This window comes from Uranotaenia lowii, chromosome 2 (genome assembly GCF_029784155.1).
Source record: "Uranotaenia lowii strain MFRU-FL chromosome 2, ASM2978415v1, whole genome shotgun sequence".
Classification (NCBI taxonomy): domain Eukaryota; kingdom Metazoa; phylum Arthropoda; class Insecta; order Diptera; family Culicidae; genus Uranotaenia; species Uranotaenia lowii.
The window spans coordinates 325,571,760-325,591,840 of NC_073692.1; the positions used below are offsets into that span (position 1 = coordinate 325,571,760).

Here is a 20,081-nt window from a genome sequence, read left to right on the forward strand (position 1 = left end):
AAGAGACTTTGTTCTAGAAATTTCGAAAAAAATATCAACTCGTGACTGTCCCATATGAAATATACCCGCATAACAGTCCCATATGTGAAATACCACGGATACAGCTACTTTACAATGTTTCTTTCGGTAAAATAATCATTGATTTATCGCTCTAAGTAGTTTCGAAAAGTTTTAACACACTTGATGCCAATTATGCACAATAATTTTCGAAAGCAGGCTTAAAAGAAAGTAAGAAATTTCAACTAAAAATCATGATAAGAGTCCACTTACAACGAAATTTTTCCAAAAGTTCGTTCCTTTTTTTGATTCTTTATTTAGAAGATAAAAAAAGATCGAATTGAAGTCTAAGAAAGTAGCTTGGTGAGCAAAACATATTCTGTATGGGACTGTTATGCGAGTAGATTTGAAAAGGTCTCGAATATACCCGCATAACAGCCCCATAACAAATAAAAATTAAGCTCCCGACCTTACCAATGGCCCAATTTCGAAAATTTCAGGTCTTATGATTTATTATGACAACCTAGAACACATACCATTAAACGAATTTCATTTATGTTGAAAGTTGTGATCAGAATTTAAAGATGTTTTCCAAAACAGAAACAGCTGATTTTCTCGCTTGCTCGTTTTTGCATATGGGACTGTTATGAAAGTAGGGGCAGTACACTAGTCATGTAAAAAATTGTATGGTAGCCCCCTCCCCTATTATGTTTCTCTAATGAAAGGTAGAAGAGCTTCAAACCATCTTGGGAGCATTTCGTTCACCCAAATATCCTCGCATGGCAAATTTGATTCCCTTCGACTGATCAGTTATCGAGTATTGTAGAAATTTGTAGAGTCCCCTCCCCTTTTCCTATCCTCCCAATACTAATCTGGAGGAGTTTCAAACAAGCATAGAACCTTTTCCCATATTCAAATATCCTCCCAAGCCAATCTGGCTCCATTTGCTCGAATAGTTGTCGAATTTTGCAATAAAAATTGTATGGAAGCCTCCGATGTTAACGTAAACGATGTTAAAAACAAAAAAAAGGAGGAACTGGATATGCACAACATAGTATCGAGTACGGTCATGTTTTTTATTTTAAAATTACCAAAATTTTGGAAAAAAGTCTCGAAGTACATCACCAGAATCTGTGTAGAAATGTTTCGCATTAAAAATAGGGCGACAACGACGTTGTTAACAAACAGAAAAAATCCAATTAATTTCAAATCAGCATACAACTCCATTTTACCAAAGATCAAGACACTGACAGATCAATTTAAACATAACATCAAAAATAAACAACCGACAGCGAATAACAGTTCAACGATCGCTAGATAAAGTAAGATAATTAGTTCTTGTAAAATTGGAATTATACAATTAATAAATTTAATTTAAAGATCCACTGAGGAGGAACGAAACGCCAAAAGTAGCTCGAAACGTTTGAACCAACTGACAAGTAATTTCGTTTTAATTTTGCCGAAAAAACTCGAAGAAAACAACAAAACAAATCTGCATATCTTAAGAATAAAGTTGGACGATCTGAAACATTCGGTGCATTCTTAAGATTTAAATTAATATTCATTTCGTAAAAATCGATCAACTTCCAAGTGAGACCTAACACAATTGTTTTATTAAATGACATTTTCTTCATAGGGGTATATAAAGGCAATATAGATCGCGTCCTTTTATCTTTTAATCTGTTTATAGTCCCTTTTAAAAATTTGAAGATGTTAAAGAACCTTTAAGTTCGTTTTATGGAATTTCAATAAAGCAAAAAGCTCAATACTGGGTAAATGAGGTAGAATAACACTCCACTCAGATGGCTCTGTTCAAATTCGACGGCAAATTAGAATTTCTGAAAAAAAAAAACTCACCTAAAATAAGTCTATTCCAGGCCCTCAAACCGACAGCTTCGACATTTTTGGAATTTTGGGTTCAAAATGTCTCATTGTGCATTAGTTGCACTCCTTTCAAAATGGGCCGGCTCCAAATACAATAACTTATGAACATGAAGTTCTCATTATAAGCTTCCTTAACAAATACCTTAGACCATACACAGCAAGAAAAATTTGTGTAATTTTAGATTGAAAACGATGCACGAAAACGGAACATCGTTTATAATCTAAAATTACAACATCATAACATGCATTGGGGCGTGTAAATTTAGACCAAAAGTTATGCACGGAAAGGGAACAGCTTATTGTCGTTTAAAAATAAACGGCGATGTAAAATTTTAGATTTTTTCCGGGATACTTGCATTTTCATGGAATATTGAGATATAAGGAGCCTTTTGAAAAGAAAAATTACACTAGTTTACTAAATATGTACTGATAAACATTTATTTAAAAAAAAACTTCCATAGTGAAGAAAAACAAAGTACACCCACCATCACGAGCACCGCCAGGCTGGGGCATTCTGCTGATATTCTAACCGGTCAGCGTCACTGGGGGACCGAAGGAAATTCCGTTCCGGACTGTCATGGTCCGGATCCATATATCACTGTCGGGTCAGGATGGTTTTTGCTTACAAATGCTTCGGATTGTTCAGGCAAATTCCTCTCCTGGCAATCAAATTTCGGATCCCCACCACTTTAAAATCTGCCGTCGTTGTAATCGAGAAACAAATAATCAATTTCAATAACATCATTCGTTTGTTTTTTAATTTAAAAACCTACCACTTTTACCATAGAGATGATGGAGCTTCGTCTTGGTACGAAGACACTCGGTTTCCGAAAAATGACTCGATTGGCGTTGAATTTAAATTAAACAGAAATAATTTTACACTTCTCGTGATATAAATTTCATTGGCCGCTATATTTTTACATCACGGAATGTAAAATTATACCTAAACAATTTTTTTTATTCGCTTTTCGAAAAAAAGACTAAAATTACATCAAAAGGAGTGGAAAATAACATCTTTTTATAATTACACTTGTGAAAAAATAGATCACTCGTGTTTTAGATTCCGTATACTTATAGAAATTTTTTGCTGTGTATGGTGGCTGAGCTCTTTGAAGGTTTTGAAGATGTGCAACCATTGGAAAAAATCGGACCACGACATCAAGTTTTCCCGTGCAACTATTAGGAAAATTTATGTTTTTAATTTTTTTTTTTGCCAGAAATTTAGCACATTGTGGCATTCTTCGCTTTTAATGATTTTTTGAATTTTGATGTCACTATTTTCGAACACTTGAACTTTTGGATCTTATTGACCAAGCATGTATGAGTACACTCGATGAAAAAAAATCGAGCGAATTCAGTAAAATCATTAAAACACTGCATTAAAGCAAAAATCATTTGCTTAGCTGTGCAACGATTGACAAATCAATCCTGATACTTTCTTTCCTAATACTTCGGCCTGACGATCTTTGTCCAAATGTCCGAGCCTCGTCATTACGCGCTCATTACTACCCGTACCCATTTCCGGAAGGCTTTTGCTTTTAACCAAAATTACCTTCAAGATATAATGGATAGAAAAAGAGAACAAATCGGTATTTCGGTAATGAATAATAAACACATCACTGTTTCGAGGAAAAAGAGGTCGAAGTTCAACAGCCCATAGGCTCGAAACAAAAATATTATTTTGTTTTCTTTATTTCTTGAAAACCAAATATCCTGCAGATAACTTTTAAGAATCAAAATGTAGGTCTTTGAACGTACTATACAGTCGGCTAATAACCTGATTTCTTTACATCTGGCGCATTCGTCCTTTTCAATTATATTTATATTTATTCAAACAGGCTTCACAGAGTTTGGCATTTAAAGTGTAATCTGTTTAAAGTCTTTTCGATAATGTTTTGCCATTGACTACTAGAACGTGACCGACGCCGTTATTGACGTTAAAAGGGAGAAACATGGGTTTTGTGCATTGTAATAGAGCTGCTAATCCTAAAAATCATTCATTTGAACTCAGAACAAAATTGATGGCCTCGGTAATCAAGGAGTAGCAACCATTGGCGTTACTTGTTCTACTGAGCCTCGCTAGAGATCGTGGAATCAAAGTTCACGAAATCACAATCTGTAATTTCATAGAACTATGAGCAAATTTTCGTCACAGAATCTGAGTCACAGAATCCAGAATTTTGGGAATATTCACAAATTTCATAATTTTTTTTTAAATTTTGTATGTGTTTCCAAAATTTTGATTTTTGATGTCAATATAAATTTTGGATTTCTAAGTTAAGGTTGAAAAAATATGATAAGATTAGTAAAGTTATTTGATTTTGCTCAATTAAAATGTAAAAAAGACCCAATTTTTCATGAATTAAGAATGCCAGAATTTTTGTTTCGCCAAAACACCAATTTTTGTTCGGCATTCATGCGTGGGACTCGAAGAGATTGTTATCATAATTTGATTTTCGTATAAGTAATGCATACCTTCATTTTTTTTATACATGAATTTCGGGTTTAATGATTTAATGTGGGCAAGAGTAGTTAATCAAGCTAAGCTAAGCTACTAAATAATGTTTTGCTTTTACTTAAGTATGGAAAAAGGGAGACCTTTAGCAGTATTTTGGTTCGCTGTTTTACATAGATTCGATAACCTAAAGGTCTAATTAATTTTCTAAACCGTTGAAAATAAGTCATTCAATGTGACACGGTTTAAAAATTCATTATTTAGGAAAGAGATAGAGTTTCTGATTTTTGATTGCCTAGTTCTCGTGGAGTAGAGGGCGAACACGAAATTATTGCGACATCGAAAATGTCATGCTAATTTTCTTATAATGTTTAGAATCAAACCAAAATTTTAGAGTAATTTTATAGCTACATATATTTACATAAAAAATCAAAAGAAAAGTTATTCGATAGAGCCTTGAGTGTAAAATTGAACGCATTTTCGCTTGATGTTCTCCATCAAAGTCTTTACGGTGTCATCCGGTACCAGTTTTTCAGTTTTTTTTCCCATTTTCTTAACATGTCCTTCTTGTCTATGACTGTCTTCTTGCTCTTCCAAAATTTACGCTTCATTATTGCCCAGTACTGCTCCACCGGGCGCAGCTCCAGATAGTTTGGCGGGTTCATGTCTTTGGAACAAAATGGACAGAATGCCAAATCTTGCCAAAATAGCGAAGCTTCGTCGTGCTGCTGCAAGAACGAAAAAGGCGCTTCTCGAGGCACTCAGATTTGTAGATCTCGCCATTTACTGTGCCCATTCGTCACGAAAGTCACACTCCTCAGTCCGCAAGAGTAGATGGTCTGCCAAACGAGATGTTTGGAGGCGAACTTCGAAATTTTCTTCTTAAATTTGTCGTCCACATCGAACTTGCTCTTGCCGGTGAAAAACTCCAACCCCGTAATTTTCTTAAAATAGGCTTTTATTTACCTTCCGTCGTCCATCACACAGTAGCCATATTTTGTCAGCATTTTCTCGTAGAGCTTCCGTGCCTGTCGATTGTTGCCGCTCATCGCGGTTCGGGAAGTTCTGTACCTTGTATGTATGTATGTAGTCCAGCTTTCTTCTTTGCATTCTGGACGTAGCTCTGCTGATCTTTTAAGCCAAATCACGGCTTGAGACGTTGGGATTTGCTTCAATCATCCGCTTCACCTTTCCCTCCATCTTTTTGTTCTTTGGTACCGGTTTTCTTCCAGCTCCTTTGCCGTGGTCCAACGTCAACCGTTCCTGGAACCGCTTGAACACTCTGGAGACGATGGAATGGTGAATGTTCAACATTTTTCCCAACTGCCGGTGTGACAGGTCAGGAACGAATAAGTTCTCTCGACTCGCGATGGTTCACCTCCCTTTTCGTTGACACGACACGACTTCGAGTTTGACAGCATGTAAATAATACACATTAATGAGAAAGTGTGTAAAATTTGGTTGATTATTACCCAATGGTAAAAAAGTTGAATGTGTAGCAATACTTTCATGTTCGCCCTTTAAAGGACCTGAAATACGAATTTCAAACATTCAACTTAAATCAGTTTGATTAAAAAATGAAGTATTAAAGTTGTGTGAAAGCAGTATTTAAGAAGTTAACACATAGCGGACCAAATACGGGAATTCTTGTTTTTCGCTTGCCGCGAATTTGCTAGTTTTAGAAGTATAACTCAAATGTTTTAAATGTAATAATCAAACTCTATTCTACAAAATTGAGCATAACGACAACACTTTCGGTAACTCAAAGATATTAAGCTTGGTAAATTTAGTGCAGCAAATTGACAAATATAGAATGACGAATTTCAGTGTTTCTTGGCTCAAATTTCTCCGCGGTCGTTAATGTGTTAACCTTGAACTTTATTTCGGTTTAGATTTTATTTGTGTTACAAAAAACGTAGAATTCATGCACCAGTATTTTCACTTGTTGCATGTTTTTTTTGTTTTAAGATCCAATAACTTAAAATTCTTGAATGTTCAGTTTTTTTCAGCTGATCCGAGGATAGTGTTTTTAACTTCCCTTAAATATCCCAAGTACACGCGCTTCCAACAGGGATCCTCAAATGATTCATTTAAGTTTTAAGTAAAAAGTGATCGTGTCAAGTTAAAACTAGCAATCGAGTTATTTTAGAATATCTAGTTGTTGTTTAGTGATATTGAATAAAATTTACACCATTATGATTCTACGTGCACCTTACGATAGCAGTTTTGTTTTATTTTATTTTGTGTTCCTGTGTCTGACTGATTGCAACGAAACGCAAAATCACCCTACAGGAGGACTACGACGATGTCTTCTATGACGGTTCCTCGGGAATTGTCTACAATGCCAACGGGGGCAGTGGTTCTCAGTTTGGCGGTGGAGTTGGTGGATCGGCTACTTTGTACGAAATACCTCCAAGCCCTCTGCCAGCTATCACCCAGGGAAGTCATGTTTTCGATACCAAGGGCCCTCCTGCGTCAATTTATACACCCCAAAGAACGGGGTCTCTTTCTGGGCTACCGGAAATCGATGAAAAATATGAGCTGTTTCTGCAGTGGATGGAATCTCAGAAAAAAGATGAACCCGAGAGCAAGCATGACAGTGAAAAGACGATTGAAGTGCTGGAGGAAAAACCTGTGGAGAAGATTCATGAACAAAATCAAACTGCTTCGGTTCCTTTAATCTCACCAGTCATTGAAGCTCATGATGTAGCAAAGATTTCGGATGAAGTTAGTTCTATAAAGAACCCAAAAACTGAGCAACAGGAACAGTCGGAGAATAGCTTCTCCGAAGATTTATTCCGAGATACCATATCAGTCGCTAGTGACGACGATGAATTTATGGAACTCGAAGTTGATGGAAGTCTATCGGAAAATGTAGCTATTGTAGGAGAAGATCAGTTCCAAGAGTTAGAAGATGAAACACTTCTAGATAAAGAAAATGTAGTTGACTCCAATGTTTCTCAAGAAAATGCGAGTATTTCGGAAAACAAAATCAATGAGGAAGTTCCAGATATAATTCCAGAATCAATTACTGATAATTTTGACATTGAATCAAAAGCTCAAAACACATCTTTTCTGGAAGAAAAATTACATATTTCAGAAGACGCAACTTTTCTGGAAAGTAAACTGCATATTTCAGAGGACAAATCATCACACAATGTTGGAACACTTGAGCCAATTTTTGTAGTTGACTCGCCATCAGATTTGGAAACTCAAAAGGATGCTCTTGTACCTTTAACACCAGCTGGAGAAATTCACGTATCACTTTCTAATTTGACAGCTTCCACTACTTCGTTGGCAAACTCTGAAGCTAGCAGCGTCCATACGGATGATTCTAAGAAACCAATATCTCATGGAAAACGAAAGGCACCTCCCGTTCCTGTAGCTTCGAAAATTGAACCCATAATTCCAACATTGGAGCCAACGGTCGTTCCAAAACCCCCCGAAAGGGTCACAAAGCAAACCCCATCGGTATCGGCTCCTCCAAGGCCCAAAAAGCCTTCAATCCCTGATGTTCCAGCTCAGGAAAAGGATAAAAAGACGAAATCGAATAAACTGATGAGTTCGATTACTGGAATGTTCAAACATGATCATTCATCATCGGCGTCTAGCTCTAGCACCGGAAACCGATCCGTCGATTCCGGTCTTCCTAAGGAAACTGAAATTTAATTGGTCATCTAAGAATCACAACCGAATTCCACAGTTCCCTGCCAAATCTTAACCTGAGAACCCCTGTTAACAAGTGCAAATCATGTTGCAATTTGCGCCTCTCAAGTTGTAGACCCTCGATTGATGTGGGTGATTCAAGGCCGTTGTAACCAGGATATTTCTTCAGTTTTTTGTTTTGGAGTCTTGCCTCAGTTGTACGTAGAAAATTTCTGATTTTCTTTCCATATAGTTTTTCATGTGTTTGTTTAGTTCGATCGTTTTGTGTTTTAGTTTTAAAACTTTTACCCGAGCAACTTCCTGTGATTACAAATTGAGTGGTTGATGCTTAATTCGCTTTATTTTATTTTTACTTTTCATTCATTTATCATTTCGATAGTATCGTTGCACCTGATATGATATTGCTTTTCATATCCAATTCATCACTTAGTTTATGTATTGTTATTGCGGATTGGCAAAACTTATCGGATAAGAATGCGAATCCTCCAGTGCTTATTTTAATCTGCTTTGGACTTTAAGTTGAATTTTGATAAAAATCATATTTGTGTTTTACGGTTGAAAGTGTTATTGAAGAGTTTTGGCGATTAATGAACATTGGGGTGTTCAAATTTAGAAATACATGGTGTTAAAAAAGTATTTTTGGTTAAAGTTTACATGTTGTCTTTACATTTAAAAAATTGAGATTTAAGTACGCGGATTCAGGTTTGAAGCTTTTTTCGGAGTCGCTTTTGAAACCTGTAGGGAATATAGAAGAGGGCGTAAAATATAAGTTTTTCAATAGAACAGATCATCCATATGCATTCAATGGGGAAAAGGTTCTGAACGAAAAATACTCCCCCAGCTCGATTGGGCTCATTCGTTTGACTAATCTTAAAGTGAAAGCATCCTCAGAACAGACAAACAGTCCGTACCCCCAGAATCCTCTAGAATGGCTGAGAAGACGGTTCCTTGTACATACTTTAAGAAAGCGATTTCTCCAACATCCTCCAAAAAACGGCAAACCTTGGATCTTCGAAGGAGGATCCCGAAAAATCCTGAAATCTTTTCAGAATGGATCGAGAAATTACGACAAAACCTACAAAAAACATGAAGAAAAAGACAATTCAACTAAAAATATTTTTTGCGAAACTATGGCATCTGGTAATTTCAAAGTTCTTATATTTAGCCCTGTACCAATTTTTTTTCCAGGATTTTCGTCCGCAAAGATCAATCTCCGATCCCTAATAAATTTGGGCAGAAAATAGAAAATTTAAAGTAGATAAATTCATCTGATTATCTTAAGAGCCTAAAGTCCATATCTTTCACGTTATAAGGCTATGATCATTTAGTATCCGGGCACTTTGTTTCGGTGATAACTACGTTATTAGAGCACGGATATACAAAACTTTAGCAGCGTTGTGTTGGTTATGAAAAGGACTATCTCGCCTATATTTGCCAGATTTTTAAGTTAATGTGTGTTTGAGATATTTACGATGCAAAAAGACATGGTAAAAATAATTTTGCACAAATTTGCTACTTTTACGCATTTTGCGCCTCGAAAATTCTTCATTGTCGACTTGAAAACTCATAAACTGTTGATTTTTTTCTGATTCTTTTTTGGACCGAATGGTTAAGAAGTATTAGGAGCCACTCTAGAATCCACACGAAGTTCAAATCAAGCATCGGAATGAAACCCTTGATCTTAAATATGGTAAAAAGTCTATGGTTATTGGGAATAACTGAATGCAGACCCCTTAGATAATGCAATTAACTCATTTCCGTCAGTCAAAAAGTGTTGTCTGATTAGTAGATACCAAGTAAATAACTTATAGTGAACAGTTCCTTAGATTGCAATGTGTGCAACCGGTTTTTACGCAAAGTGACAGATGTGTCCTGATGGACGAAGAAATTTATGTTAAAACCGGATTTAAGAGATCAAATTTTTCGAGATGCCTACTCATGAAAAGGTTCCAACCAGATTCCAAATGCTTTTACCAGGTGAGTTTGTGTAAAATATCATGATTTTGCAAAGGTTTTACTTCTGTGGTAAAAATAATAGATCAATACATGACTTAAAAAAGTGTGCAAAGATAAAAAAGAGATTTTATGAAAAAGTAAGATTATTTCTTGAAATCATTGATAAATATTTTTTTTTATATTTTTATATTAAATGTCATATTAACACCTTCATTTCTTCCATAGAAAGTTTTTCGATCAAATGAATAGTTTTTAAAATACAATCGTTTGTAACTGCCCGGATACTAAATGATCATAGCCTTAACAATGAACATTAGACCGCTGCAAAAAAAAATATGACTTTTTGCTCCCATATGTTATTTTGATTTCTTTTGGGTCACCAAGCATCAGTGTAAAATTTGAGATGATTTGGTTGATTCCCAGGGCCGGATTAGGCCATCGGGGGGCCCGGGGCAATTTTTTCTCGGGGGGCCCTTATGTTTTTTTTCAAATGCTACCCAAGAGAATACAAAACATTTTAAACGTGTAAACGATTTAAAGATGAGTTAAGTATATTGTCTTAAATAGCCATGTTGTCTGCGTAGACGATAGTTTCTGGTTTATTCAAACAAAAATTGTATCATGAAGATTAGAAACATAGAAAAATTCAACATGAAAACAAAATATTTATATTCCAATCATAATTTCAAGTTAAGTTTAAAGAAAAAAATATCAATGCAATTTAAAAAAAAAAGAGATTCAAAGTTACAATCAGAGCCAAAGTAAAAATTGCACCAAATTTGTATTTTAATTTTATATATTTGGAACAAAAAAAAACATTACCATGAGATGTTTCAGAATATGATTCTAATCAGATAAAAAAATGTTATAAAATTGTTATTCCAAATGTGACACAAGTTTTATTCGATGCCCTCAAAGCCAGAGGGGTAAAAGTGCAAAATTGATTATTTGAAAGAAATAATCTGAATAGGGATTAAATGTTTAAACAGAGAATCAATTATCATTAAAAAAAAGTCAGATAAGGAATCAAATGAGTTTAGTTCCTTAAACAAAGATCTTGAGTTCTCAAAATTCAGAAAAATTATTAAACTGATCTCCTGAGTAACTGAATAATAAACACAATACTTGAAAATCTCAATGGATTGAATCTGGAAAAAGAGAATATTAAAGACATAGAAATATTCATGTAAAGAGAATCACTCAATGATATAAGCAACTAAACTATGAGGTCGTTTTTATGATAATTTGAAAATGAATATTTGGAAAATGATATGCTGAGTTCAGGATATTTACTTTTGTTAAATAAGGCCGGAACAAATTTCAAATCCTTCTTTTGTCACTCGGAGTTGGAACATCGCGAGGGGGGGGGCAATCAAAAATAATGCGAAAAACAAATAAATTGGAATAAATTGCACGAAAGCTTGAATGCAACCAAATTGCATATCTATATTATTGCATAAAACCTATAAATCAAGTATTTTTTTATCGAAAAATTAAATAAAATCAAGAATACAAAATGTGAATTAACTTCCATCTTCCAAAATTAGTTTCTTGGTCTTGTAATCTTTCGGATATTTGAATTTTTGTTTGAAATTTACTTAAAATACTTCAAACTTTATTTATTCTCCCCTTCCGGATTTTGGAAATTTCGAAGGGGGGGGGGGGGGGGGAGACAAAAGAAGAAATAGATATTTGTTCCAGCCTAAGTTAAAAGTGTTTAAGTACGAATTTCAAGTCTAAGACAGAAATTGGGATGGAAACACTGATCACACTGACATGACACTTAGAACAAAAATTCAACCATTTTCTGTCTAATTTATTTTGTCATATTTTGTAGGTTCGCAATACCGACGGCAGGTGGCGAACCTGAAAAATGTGACAAAAAATTCCCTGTAGGAAAAATGTACCTGTTTAGCTCGATTTTATCGTAGAAATTGCCAGTTTTTTTAAAAGCTGGGTGGCATTTCTTAACTGGGATAGCATTTCTTCAAATCGATCGATGCGCACTCTGGAATCGATATTGCGTACTGTTGGAACAATTATCCAGAAAACGAAATCGAGTATCCAGTCAGTATGGTCAGTGATGGAAATTTAATAAAGAAACTAATTGGTCCAACTATAGTTTTTTTTTAAATTTTATTTTCAAAAATTGGTAGAGAAAACGGTTTGGAATTTATAAACCAACGAAAATTTCATTAGTAATAATTGAAAAGTAAAAAGTTATAAAAATATTCGGTATCAACCCGGATACTGCCCTGGTAAAATTCTCAAATAAAGCTTCCCTTTTCCCTCAGCACTGTGAGCCAATTTTGGAAAAATTAGCTGCTATTTTAGTGCCGTGACCATTACTTGGAAAGTTAACATAATAATAAATATTATTATCGTGCAAGACGTTTGTATGTTATGAAAATGTGAAGATATTTTTCTTCATTTTACCTATTCTGTACAGAATATCCTGACTGACATGTTTGGATGAACAAAAAAAATGAAAATTTATGATGTTTTGCTTCAAACGTCGTTTTTTTCGAATTCGGTTTACATTATTTTTGTCCAGATTTTGGGTTGAAAATTTTGAAATTCAATACCAAGATTTTGATATTCTCAGTCCGCAAAATGCGGGAGATCTCCTTCACTGCTAACTTTAGGGGGGCCTCAACTTATGTTTGAGAAAAAATATTCAAGAAATTATTTTACGGGGGCCCCTTTAATTCTTATATTTCAAGTTTTCATTCCGATTTTCTAGTTTTGATTTTAAGAAATTGAAGTAGTATGATTTAAGTAATGTTGAAACTTTTTTCCCTCGGGGGGGCCCCTGAGCCGGGGGGCCCGGGGCAATTGCCTCTTTTGCCCCCCCTTTAATCCGGCCTTGTTGATTCCTGAATTAGCGCAACGCGATTCAATATTGTAAGAAAATTTGTATGTAATTTTCAAGCCACCCTCCCTCCAGGTTAGACAAAGTCAGATTTTTCAAAACCCCCCTCCCCCCCTTGTAAGATTTTCCGATTTTTATTCCTTGAGAAATTGACAGGTTTTTTTTTTCAAAAATAGCTTGGAAATTTTAAAATTGTGACATCCCTGCTTCAACGCAAAGCACTTTCAAAGTAAAACTTAAATTGAATTGAAGAGCACAATTTATACAAAACAACAGATGTAATGTCTTTAACGATTAGATATAGAAAATATTATTTAATGCATATTCGGGGTAACAATAATCTGCAATAAATTTTCACAATCGAAGAAACAATATATAATCTGAATTTCGATTAAAAAAAAGTGAAAGATCAGGTTGGCACAAGGTTCCATAATTTTTTTTATGTTTTTGACCTGAAAATCATGAAAATTTAAAAAAAAAATCATTCTATACTACTAGAATTGGTGCAAAACTGTTTAACGACAATTACGTTGTAAACTAACCTAAAAGCTCATTTCAGCGGTAAGCGATAAAGTTTTATGATTTTTTGGTAAATCGTTTGTAAAATTTAGAGTTGGTTGTGTCTATCACTGAAAATAACTGTCTAGAAGTTCATTATTTAAAGCGCCTCGTATTGAATTTTAAAGATTTTTCTTGATAAAGTCATTTTCGAAATATGTTGGATTTAAATCGTGGTGTCACAACGCGCCACTTTCCGTTTTTGTTTTTATAAATTTCTCAATTAAAAAGATTGTTATGATAAAATGCGAAAATTGAGACTATCTTTACAATGATGTGATTTAGTGTTTTTGGCGGCATGTTTGTTTGAATTGATTGTCTATAAATTTTGTTGAACCAGTATTTTTTTTTATTAATTCAAAGACATTCAAAGATAAATAACAAAACATTAAAAATAATCAACGGATAGGTAGTGAGAAAAAAAAGACCTGCGTATTATGGTTTCGTATGGCTATAACGAATTATCAATGTAACATTCCTTACGTAAAATTTTTGTAATGATTTTTTCACGCTATGCACGCTATGGCTATGCAAAGCAGTTTTTTGCAATTTTTTATTGTTATCCTACGGTTAAACAGCTTTAAAATGAGCAGTCAAGATCGCTTAAATAAAAAATACATTTTGATTTTTTTTATATTGCATTGAATATCTTTACTGGGGTAAAAGTTGTACTACCAGAATTAAGAAATTTTTAAAATCCAAAAATATATTTTTTTTAGAACATTCAGTACATCTCTGGCGATTTTTGAATGAAAAATTTTGTTATCCCATACAAATTTCTATACAAAATTAAAATTCGTTACGCTAATTCTGGACTGAATGAATCCCTTCCAAAATTTTTATTACTATGTGTGGCATTAAATCATCCAAAAAGTGTTATGGGAGGTGTAAAAATGTATATATTTGAAATTTTCATACAAAGCATGCAGCATAGAGTGTCTGTCCCAACACATTCCCGGGAATTTGAAAAATTCGGGAATTCCCGATCCCCCTGCATGAATGAATTCTTCATTTGAATAATTCAGGTTAATTTATAGTTAATTTGACTGTTTTTAATTTATCATTGTTGAAAACAGTTTGATTAATTTGATTAAAAATAAGAAAAAAAACATTATACAGTGTAAATTCTGAACGAATTATGGGTTTGTATGCTATATTTGAATCAAAGTGCATATATTTTACATGTTTTTGAACATTTCCCGGGATCCCGGGAATTCCCGGGAAACAGGCCATCAGATTTCCCGATTCCCGGGAACGGAAAAATGCCCGGGAAATGGACACTCTACAGCGGTCTAATGAACATATCTCGATTTGCCTCGACAGATTGACAAGCTGGTTGGGGGAGTAGAACCCTAATACTAAATTTTTTTTGATAACTTTTGTAAACTCGCAAAAATTCACATGTGCAATTTTTGCTAAAGTTATAGTATGTTTTCAAAAATATTGTTCTGCGACGAGTAATTTCAACTTTAGAGGAAAAAGCAATTTAATATTTCCTTTTTTTTTCAAACTGTTCTGTTAAAATCGGGAATTTTTATGAAATTTTGTAGGTAGTTGTTTTAAGCCATAAAATTAATCTTTATTATCAAATACTCAAACACTTTCTTTAGTGATGTCAGAAGTAGTTAAAATGTTATCTATTCAATTGTTTTTAAATATTCAAATTTAATTATTTAAGGCCTAGTATCTCTGAAACTAGAATATCCTGCCAGAAGATTTTACCCTTGATTTAATGGAGGATAACAAAATGATTCAAAATCAAAATCAGTTTTTGTTTTTCATTTAGGTTTGTTAGATCTTTAGTTTACAGAATTTCAAAGAAATCGTGAACTTAATTGATCGACCCACATTTTAATTGTAAAATCGGGCGCTAAACATAAAACTGAAAATAGAAAAAAATAGAACAGTTTTGATTTTTGCTTCAAATATAAAATTTTACTAAAAGAAAAAAAAAACTTGTGTGTTAAAATGTTTCACCCTTCTTTCTTTTTCTCATAATTGAAGTGGATAAATTAGCTATTAATCGTCTAATATTAACTTTTGTGTACGATTAACAATATTGTTGTTTTTTGTGATTTTATGATCGAAGAACCGGTTAATTTATCGACGATTTTGGAGTCGATCTTTGCCTTTTTTAATTTTAATTTACCATGAAGCTTTAATTTGGCATGTGAACTCCTGATAATTCAAAGATCAATTGTTGCCTGGAGCGCGTTTGATTCAGGGTGACCAGCGAACCGGGAAAATCGGGGAAAAAACAAGGAATTGAAAATGGGACCGGGAAAACCGGGAAAAAACTGGAATTTCAAATCAAAACCAGGAAAATTCTATATGGGTCATTTTCCCCTAAATAAACCTATTGAATTCTAAGGTTCATTGGTATCATATTATAAATATTTTCTCAAAAGTGGTATAAAATCGAATTCCAAATTCCATAGAAAAAATTATCTTGAAAATCGTGATTTTTGAGTTTAGTGCATATATTGTAGTGCTCTAAAGTGTTCCAGTTCCAATATATTTGGAGAATTTTTATTGTAAATTTTCTTAATTTTGACTGTTTTTAATTGTGGTAATAGAGGGAACAATTCATCAAAAATCGCACGGCCTTGCTCTGAGAGGAGAAAAATGCGAAAAAACAGAAAAATTTAAAATGAATGGCCATACATACATAATTCATCAATGAATGCACAAAAGGTAGGACAAATCACATAATTTTGGTGTGATTCTATTAAACTTTTTGCGCGTTTATCACAATAAAAACATCGAAATGGAAAAGCAAATTGAAGCCTTTGAAGAATTTTCAAAATTTGAATCAAGACTTAAAATTTAAAATTCAATCTACGATATACCTGCATTTTTTTCAGTGTGGATTGCAAATTCAGACTCAAAATCCAGATTAACAGTATTAACACCTTAGGGACCGCGAAAATATCATAGCCGAAAAACACAGAAATTTGGCTCTCTATATCTTAGAAATCGTTGAACCAAATTCCACAAACTTATATCAAGTGATGTGTTAAATTTTGTCGAAGAAAGTTGAATGAATTAATGGATAACTTTTGAGTTATGCTTCTAAGTGTAGCACACTTGCGACGAGCGGAAAAAACGAGATATTTCGTATTTGATCCGCAATGTGTTAACATGCCATGTCCAGAATCAAGCACCCAGAACTCAGGCTCTAAAAATATTAAAATAATATAATTAAAAACATGACACAGCATTCCAGACGAGAATCGAAACAAAATTTTAGAAGGAATAAGATTCAGCGGATTCTGTTTTCTAAATTGCTGAGAAAATTCTTAAATTAGAATATCTAGTTAATTGCTGAACTAGAGCTAAGCATAAGAAATAAAAATTAAAATCATAATCCAAACTTAAAGTTAAGTTTTGATTTGAGTATAGATTCGTAATTCAGCCGAAATTTATCGTTGATGATTATATTTCAAATTTCAGAATTTAGAAACCAGAGCTCAATTGTCAAATTCAGTACGCGATAATCTAATTTTTAATTGTTACATTATAGTTTTAATGCAATCGAAAAGTGTTGACAAAATTTTGAAAAATATAAGTTTTGCACCAGATATAGATTTAGATATGAAGAATCGATTGGTATATGTACTTAACTCAAAATTGAAATTTTGGCACATCATCCATTTCTCCATCCTAAGGGCTTCAATTATTTTCCTACTCCTTTGCATTTTAATCCCAACATCCAGCTTCGTTATCTGAATAACCTTTCAATTTGAAGTTCGAATAACTAAAAATTTCAAGTCTTCTCACACTTTTAAAAAATGTCTTAGTTTAGTTAAATAAAAACCCTGATAAACATTTTAATTTGTGTATTTTAAAACTGGGATGATCATAAAATATCAATCGAACAACCGAGAAAAAAACGGGAATTTAAAAATGGAAACTTGCTGACCACCCTCATGTTCTATTTTTCCCAAGTAATAGCTAATAGTTGTAATCTGTAGAATTTATAAATGCAAACATAACTGCTATAGTAAAGTTATTATAATTTCTACAATTTTCGTCCGATTCTGATGAATAATCTCTTGATACTTTCGTTTTGAACTAACAGTTAAGGTCCATGAAAATCAAATTTTGAAAATGCAAAAAGCTAGTCTAAAACCGTCAATAAATTTTTCTTGTAACTTGCTTTTTTATCGTTTTTTTTTTCGATCATAAAATTACAAATATCAACAATACTGTTATTCTTACTCGAAAGGGACGTTGAGGTGATCGACAGCACATTTTAAATTGATGTTATTTAGTTCAAAATTTTTTAACTTAGGTACATATGTATGGTACATATGTACCGACTACACTCGATTCTGGCAACACGTCCGAACACTTTGTCCCACTTTGCCTAAATTGAACGGATTTTTTCCCAAATTTTTTCTTCACTTGTTGTTAAAAATAAACATTTTTTAATGTCATTTTTCGTCAACGTTTGTCAATTTTAATCATTTTTCAAAATTATTTTTGTTGATCCGTTTCAAATAAAGATATTATAAATGAAATTATTTTTGATCATGTTTTGGAAACATTGTAAAGTAAACTGGTTCCCATGTTCTTGTTTTACTTCTCTTTTTTTTTAGAAGAATAATTTTCCGATCACAGCTCGACTGTACAAGAGTTAATATCTAGAGTTTCGAATAAGGAATTGTAGTCGATCAACAACCATTGAATTCAACTTGTTTGATCATTTTATGTTTCTAACTGTTTGTTATTATATCTGAGGCGCATTATTTAAGCAACGATTATCGTTGTAGATCAAATTTTTTTTCATTAACGTGACAAATTCAAAAGGCATCTTTTGTAATACATCCATACAGAATATGATATCATAATTCATGTATTTCATCTAAATCTTCCAAAGCCGAATAAAAATTCAAACAGTCTTGGTATCTAATATTAAGCATGGCTCAAAGAAACGTAGCTCCATTTATTGAATGAAACTGTAAAAGTTTTTGTGAATAATATACCTTCCTTATTGTTCGCATCAAAATCAATCGAAACAACTAAAATAATTTTTCTTTTCCAGGAAAAAATGTCCGCCAGCTGCACTACATTACCTCGTTCCAAGAAGCCGGATAAGGTGGTCAAAACACGTTCGAAGACGGAAAAGTAAACAAATGGAAAGCTCATCGTCAGGAAACACCATCAAAACCCTAGCTCGAAGCCAGTTTTCTTCAGTATACCAGAAGTTAAATAGTCAAACCCAGTTTTGTTTGTCTGTGCGATAAGATAAATCTTTAGTTCCATGCTTAGATTAAGTTTTTGTTTTCAATAAATAACAGAATACTTCTTGTATGGTTAAGTTCGAACTGTTCCAAATGGTGCTTTTATTAAGGTGATATCCTGATAAACGAGGTGCGGATTGCGATCAAGAAAAAATCATGAGCTTAACCGCATCGCAATACAGTTGGCTTCAAAACCTATGACAGATATTTGAAAGTGGTTCATTATTCAACAATCAACAACTATTTAGCAAACTCCCACTTGTCTGTAGTGAGTAGCATTGTAAGGTAATAATAACTCAACATACAATACCTGTTTCGGGAAAACAGAAAAAATAAGCATTTATTCTCCTCGAACGAAACACTGAATAACGTTAAATGCTAAACTACCAATACAGAGTAAGAAATGCCAAACCCTAGAGCAAAAATTGTGAAAAATTTAAGTCACTGATTCTTGTGAACAAGTGGAACTGATTAGGTGAAAGTTTTCTAACCTGAAAACTGAATAAGTGTGATCTCTGTGCTAGGTGACTTTTTCTATGATTTTATCGATCTTTCTTCAACTGTTTATTTATGTTTGCATTCACTGTATATAGAACTCCATACAAAATGGGAAACTTTTGAAAAGTTGCCCACTTATCGACCCAAATGCATGTTGGTAGCTTGTTATTGTATGTCCATGAAAATATTGTGTATGTTAGACATTTGGGTTTTTACTTTAGCGAATCAATAACGACATATCTTTAAATCTCCGTTGTTTTAACGATCTTAGAGAATTTGGTAGCAGATCCTGTTGGTAAAGACAAGTAGTTCTATTTCCGTATAATTTAAACGAAGTGTAGAACCAACCAGAATAAGTTCAGATTATTATCGAACTCAATTAAAGATGCAGCATACACCCCAACCCAGTCCATGGATAAAAGTTTAAATAGTTAAATGAATGCTTAACTGCAATTACACAAAAACACACTGTACGCTCAAACAATACTATGAATAGTTATCAAGAAATAAAAAATTGCTGATCACAGAAATAGAGCACAAACACAGACAGACACAGATACAAAGTCAACTCAACTCGAAAGTCAGCTGATTTATTTAAGGTTAAGAAAGAATAAATAGGCGTGCAGGTAACCCTGGCGCGACAGACCGATCGAAATGAAGGAGAACAAAATGACATTTACGAAATATAGACGTTTAAAGTTTAATGCTGTATTTTTTATATTTTATCCGAAATTTCTTTTTAATTACAACTGGTTATTGCTAGTTTTAAGAAATTTTAGAAATCCAACGTGACTATGACGGTGTCAAGATTGAATGCTCAAGATTCGATGTGCGTCTTAAATCTTCCCATCAGCCATTGTCCAGCTCAGAAATACATTTTGTAGTTAGGAATAAATTAGGTTTTTTGACATGTTGGCTATTTAGAATAGTTATGCTTTCAGTATTTTTT

General features: G+C 33.4%; 1 protein-coding gene across 6 annotated transcripts in view; it reads left to right on the forward strand.

Annotated features, from left to right (window-relative positions):
- The window catches only part of LOC129746169 (receptor expression-enhancing protein 4-like), an 86,903-nt gene extending 67,067 nt beyond the window's left edge, over positions 1 to 19,836 (forward strand). For 5 of the 6 annotated variants that reach the window (XM_055739694.1, XM_055739691.1, XM_055739692.1 and 2 more), the window contains 2 exons: positions 6,629 to 8,199; positions 18,436 to 19,836. In XM_055739694.1, coding sequence (XP_055595669.1) covers positions 6,629 to 8,005 — 1,377 coding nt within the window. In that variant the 3' untranslated portion in view covers positions 8,006 to 8,199; positions 18,436 to 19,836. The remainder of the gene's footprint in view (positions 1 to 6,628; positions 8,200 to 18,435) is intronic. The other variant, XM_055739696.1, reaches the window with a different exon arrangement.
- Positions 19,837 to 20,081: the final 245 nt, after the last annotated feature.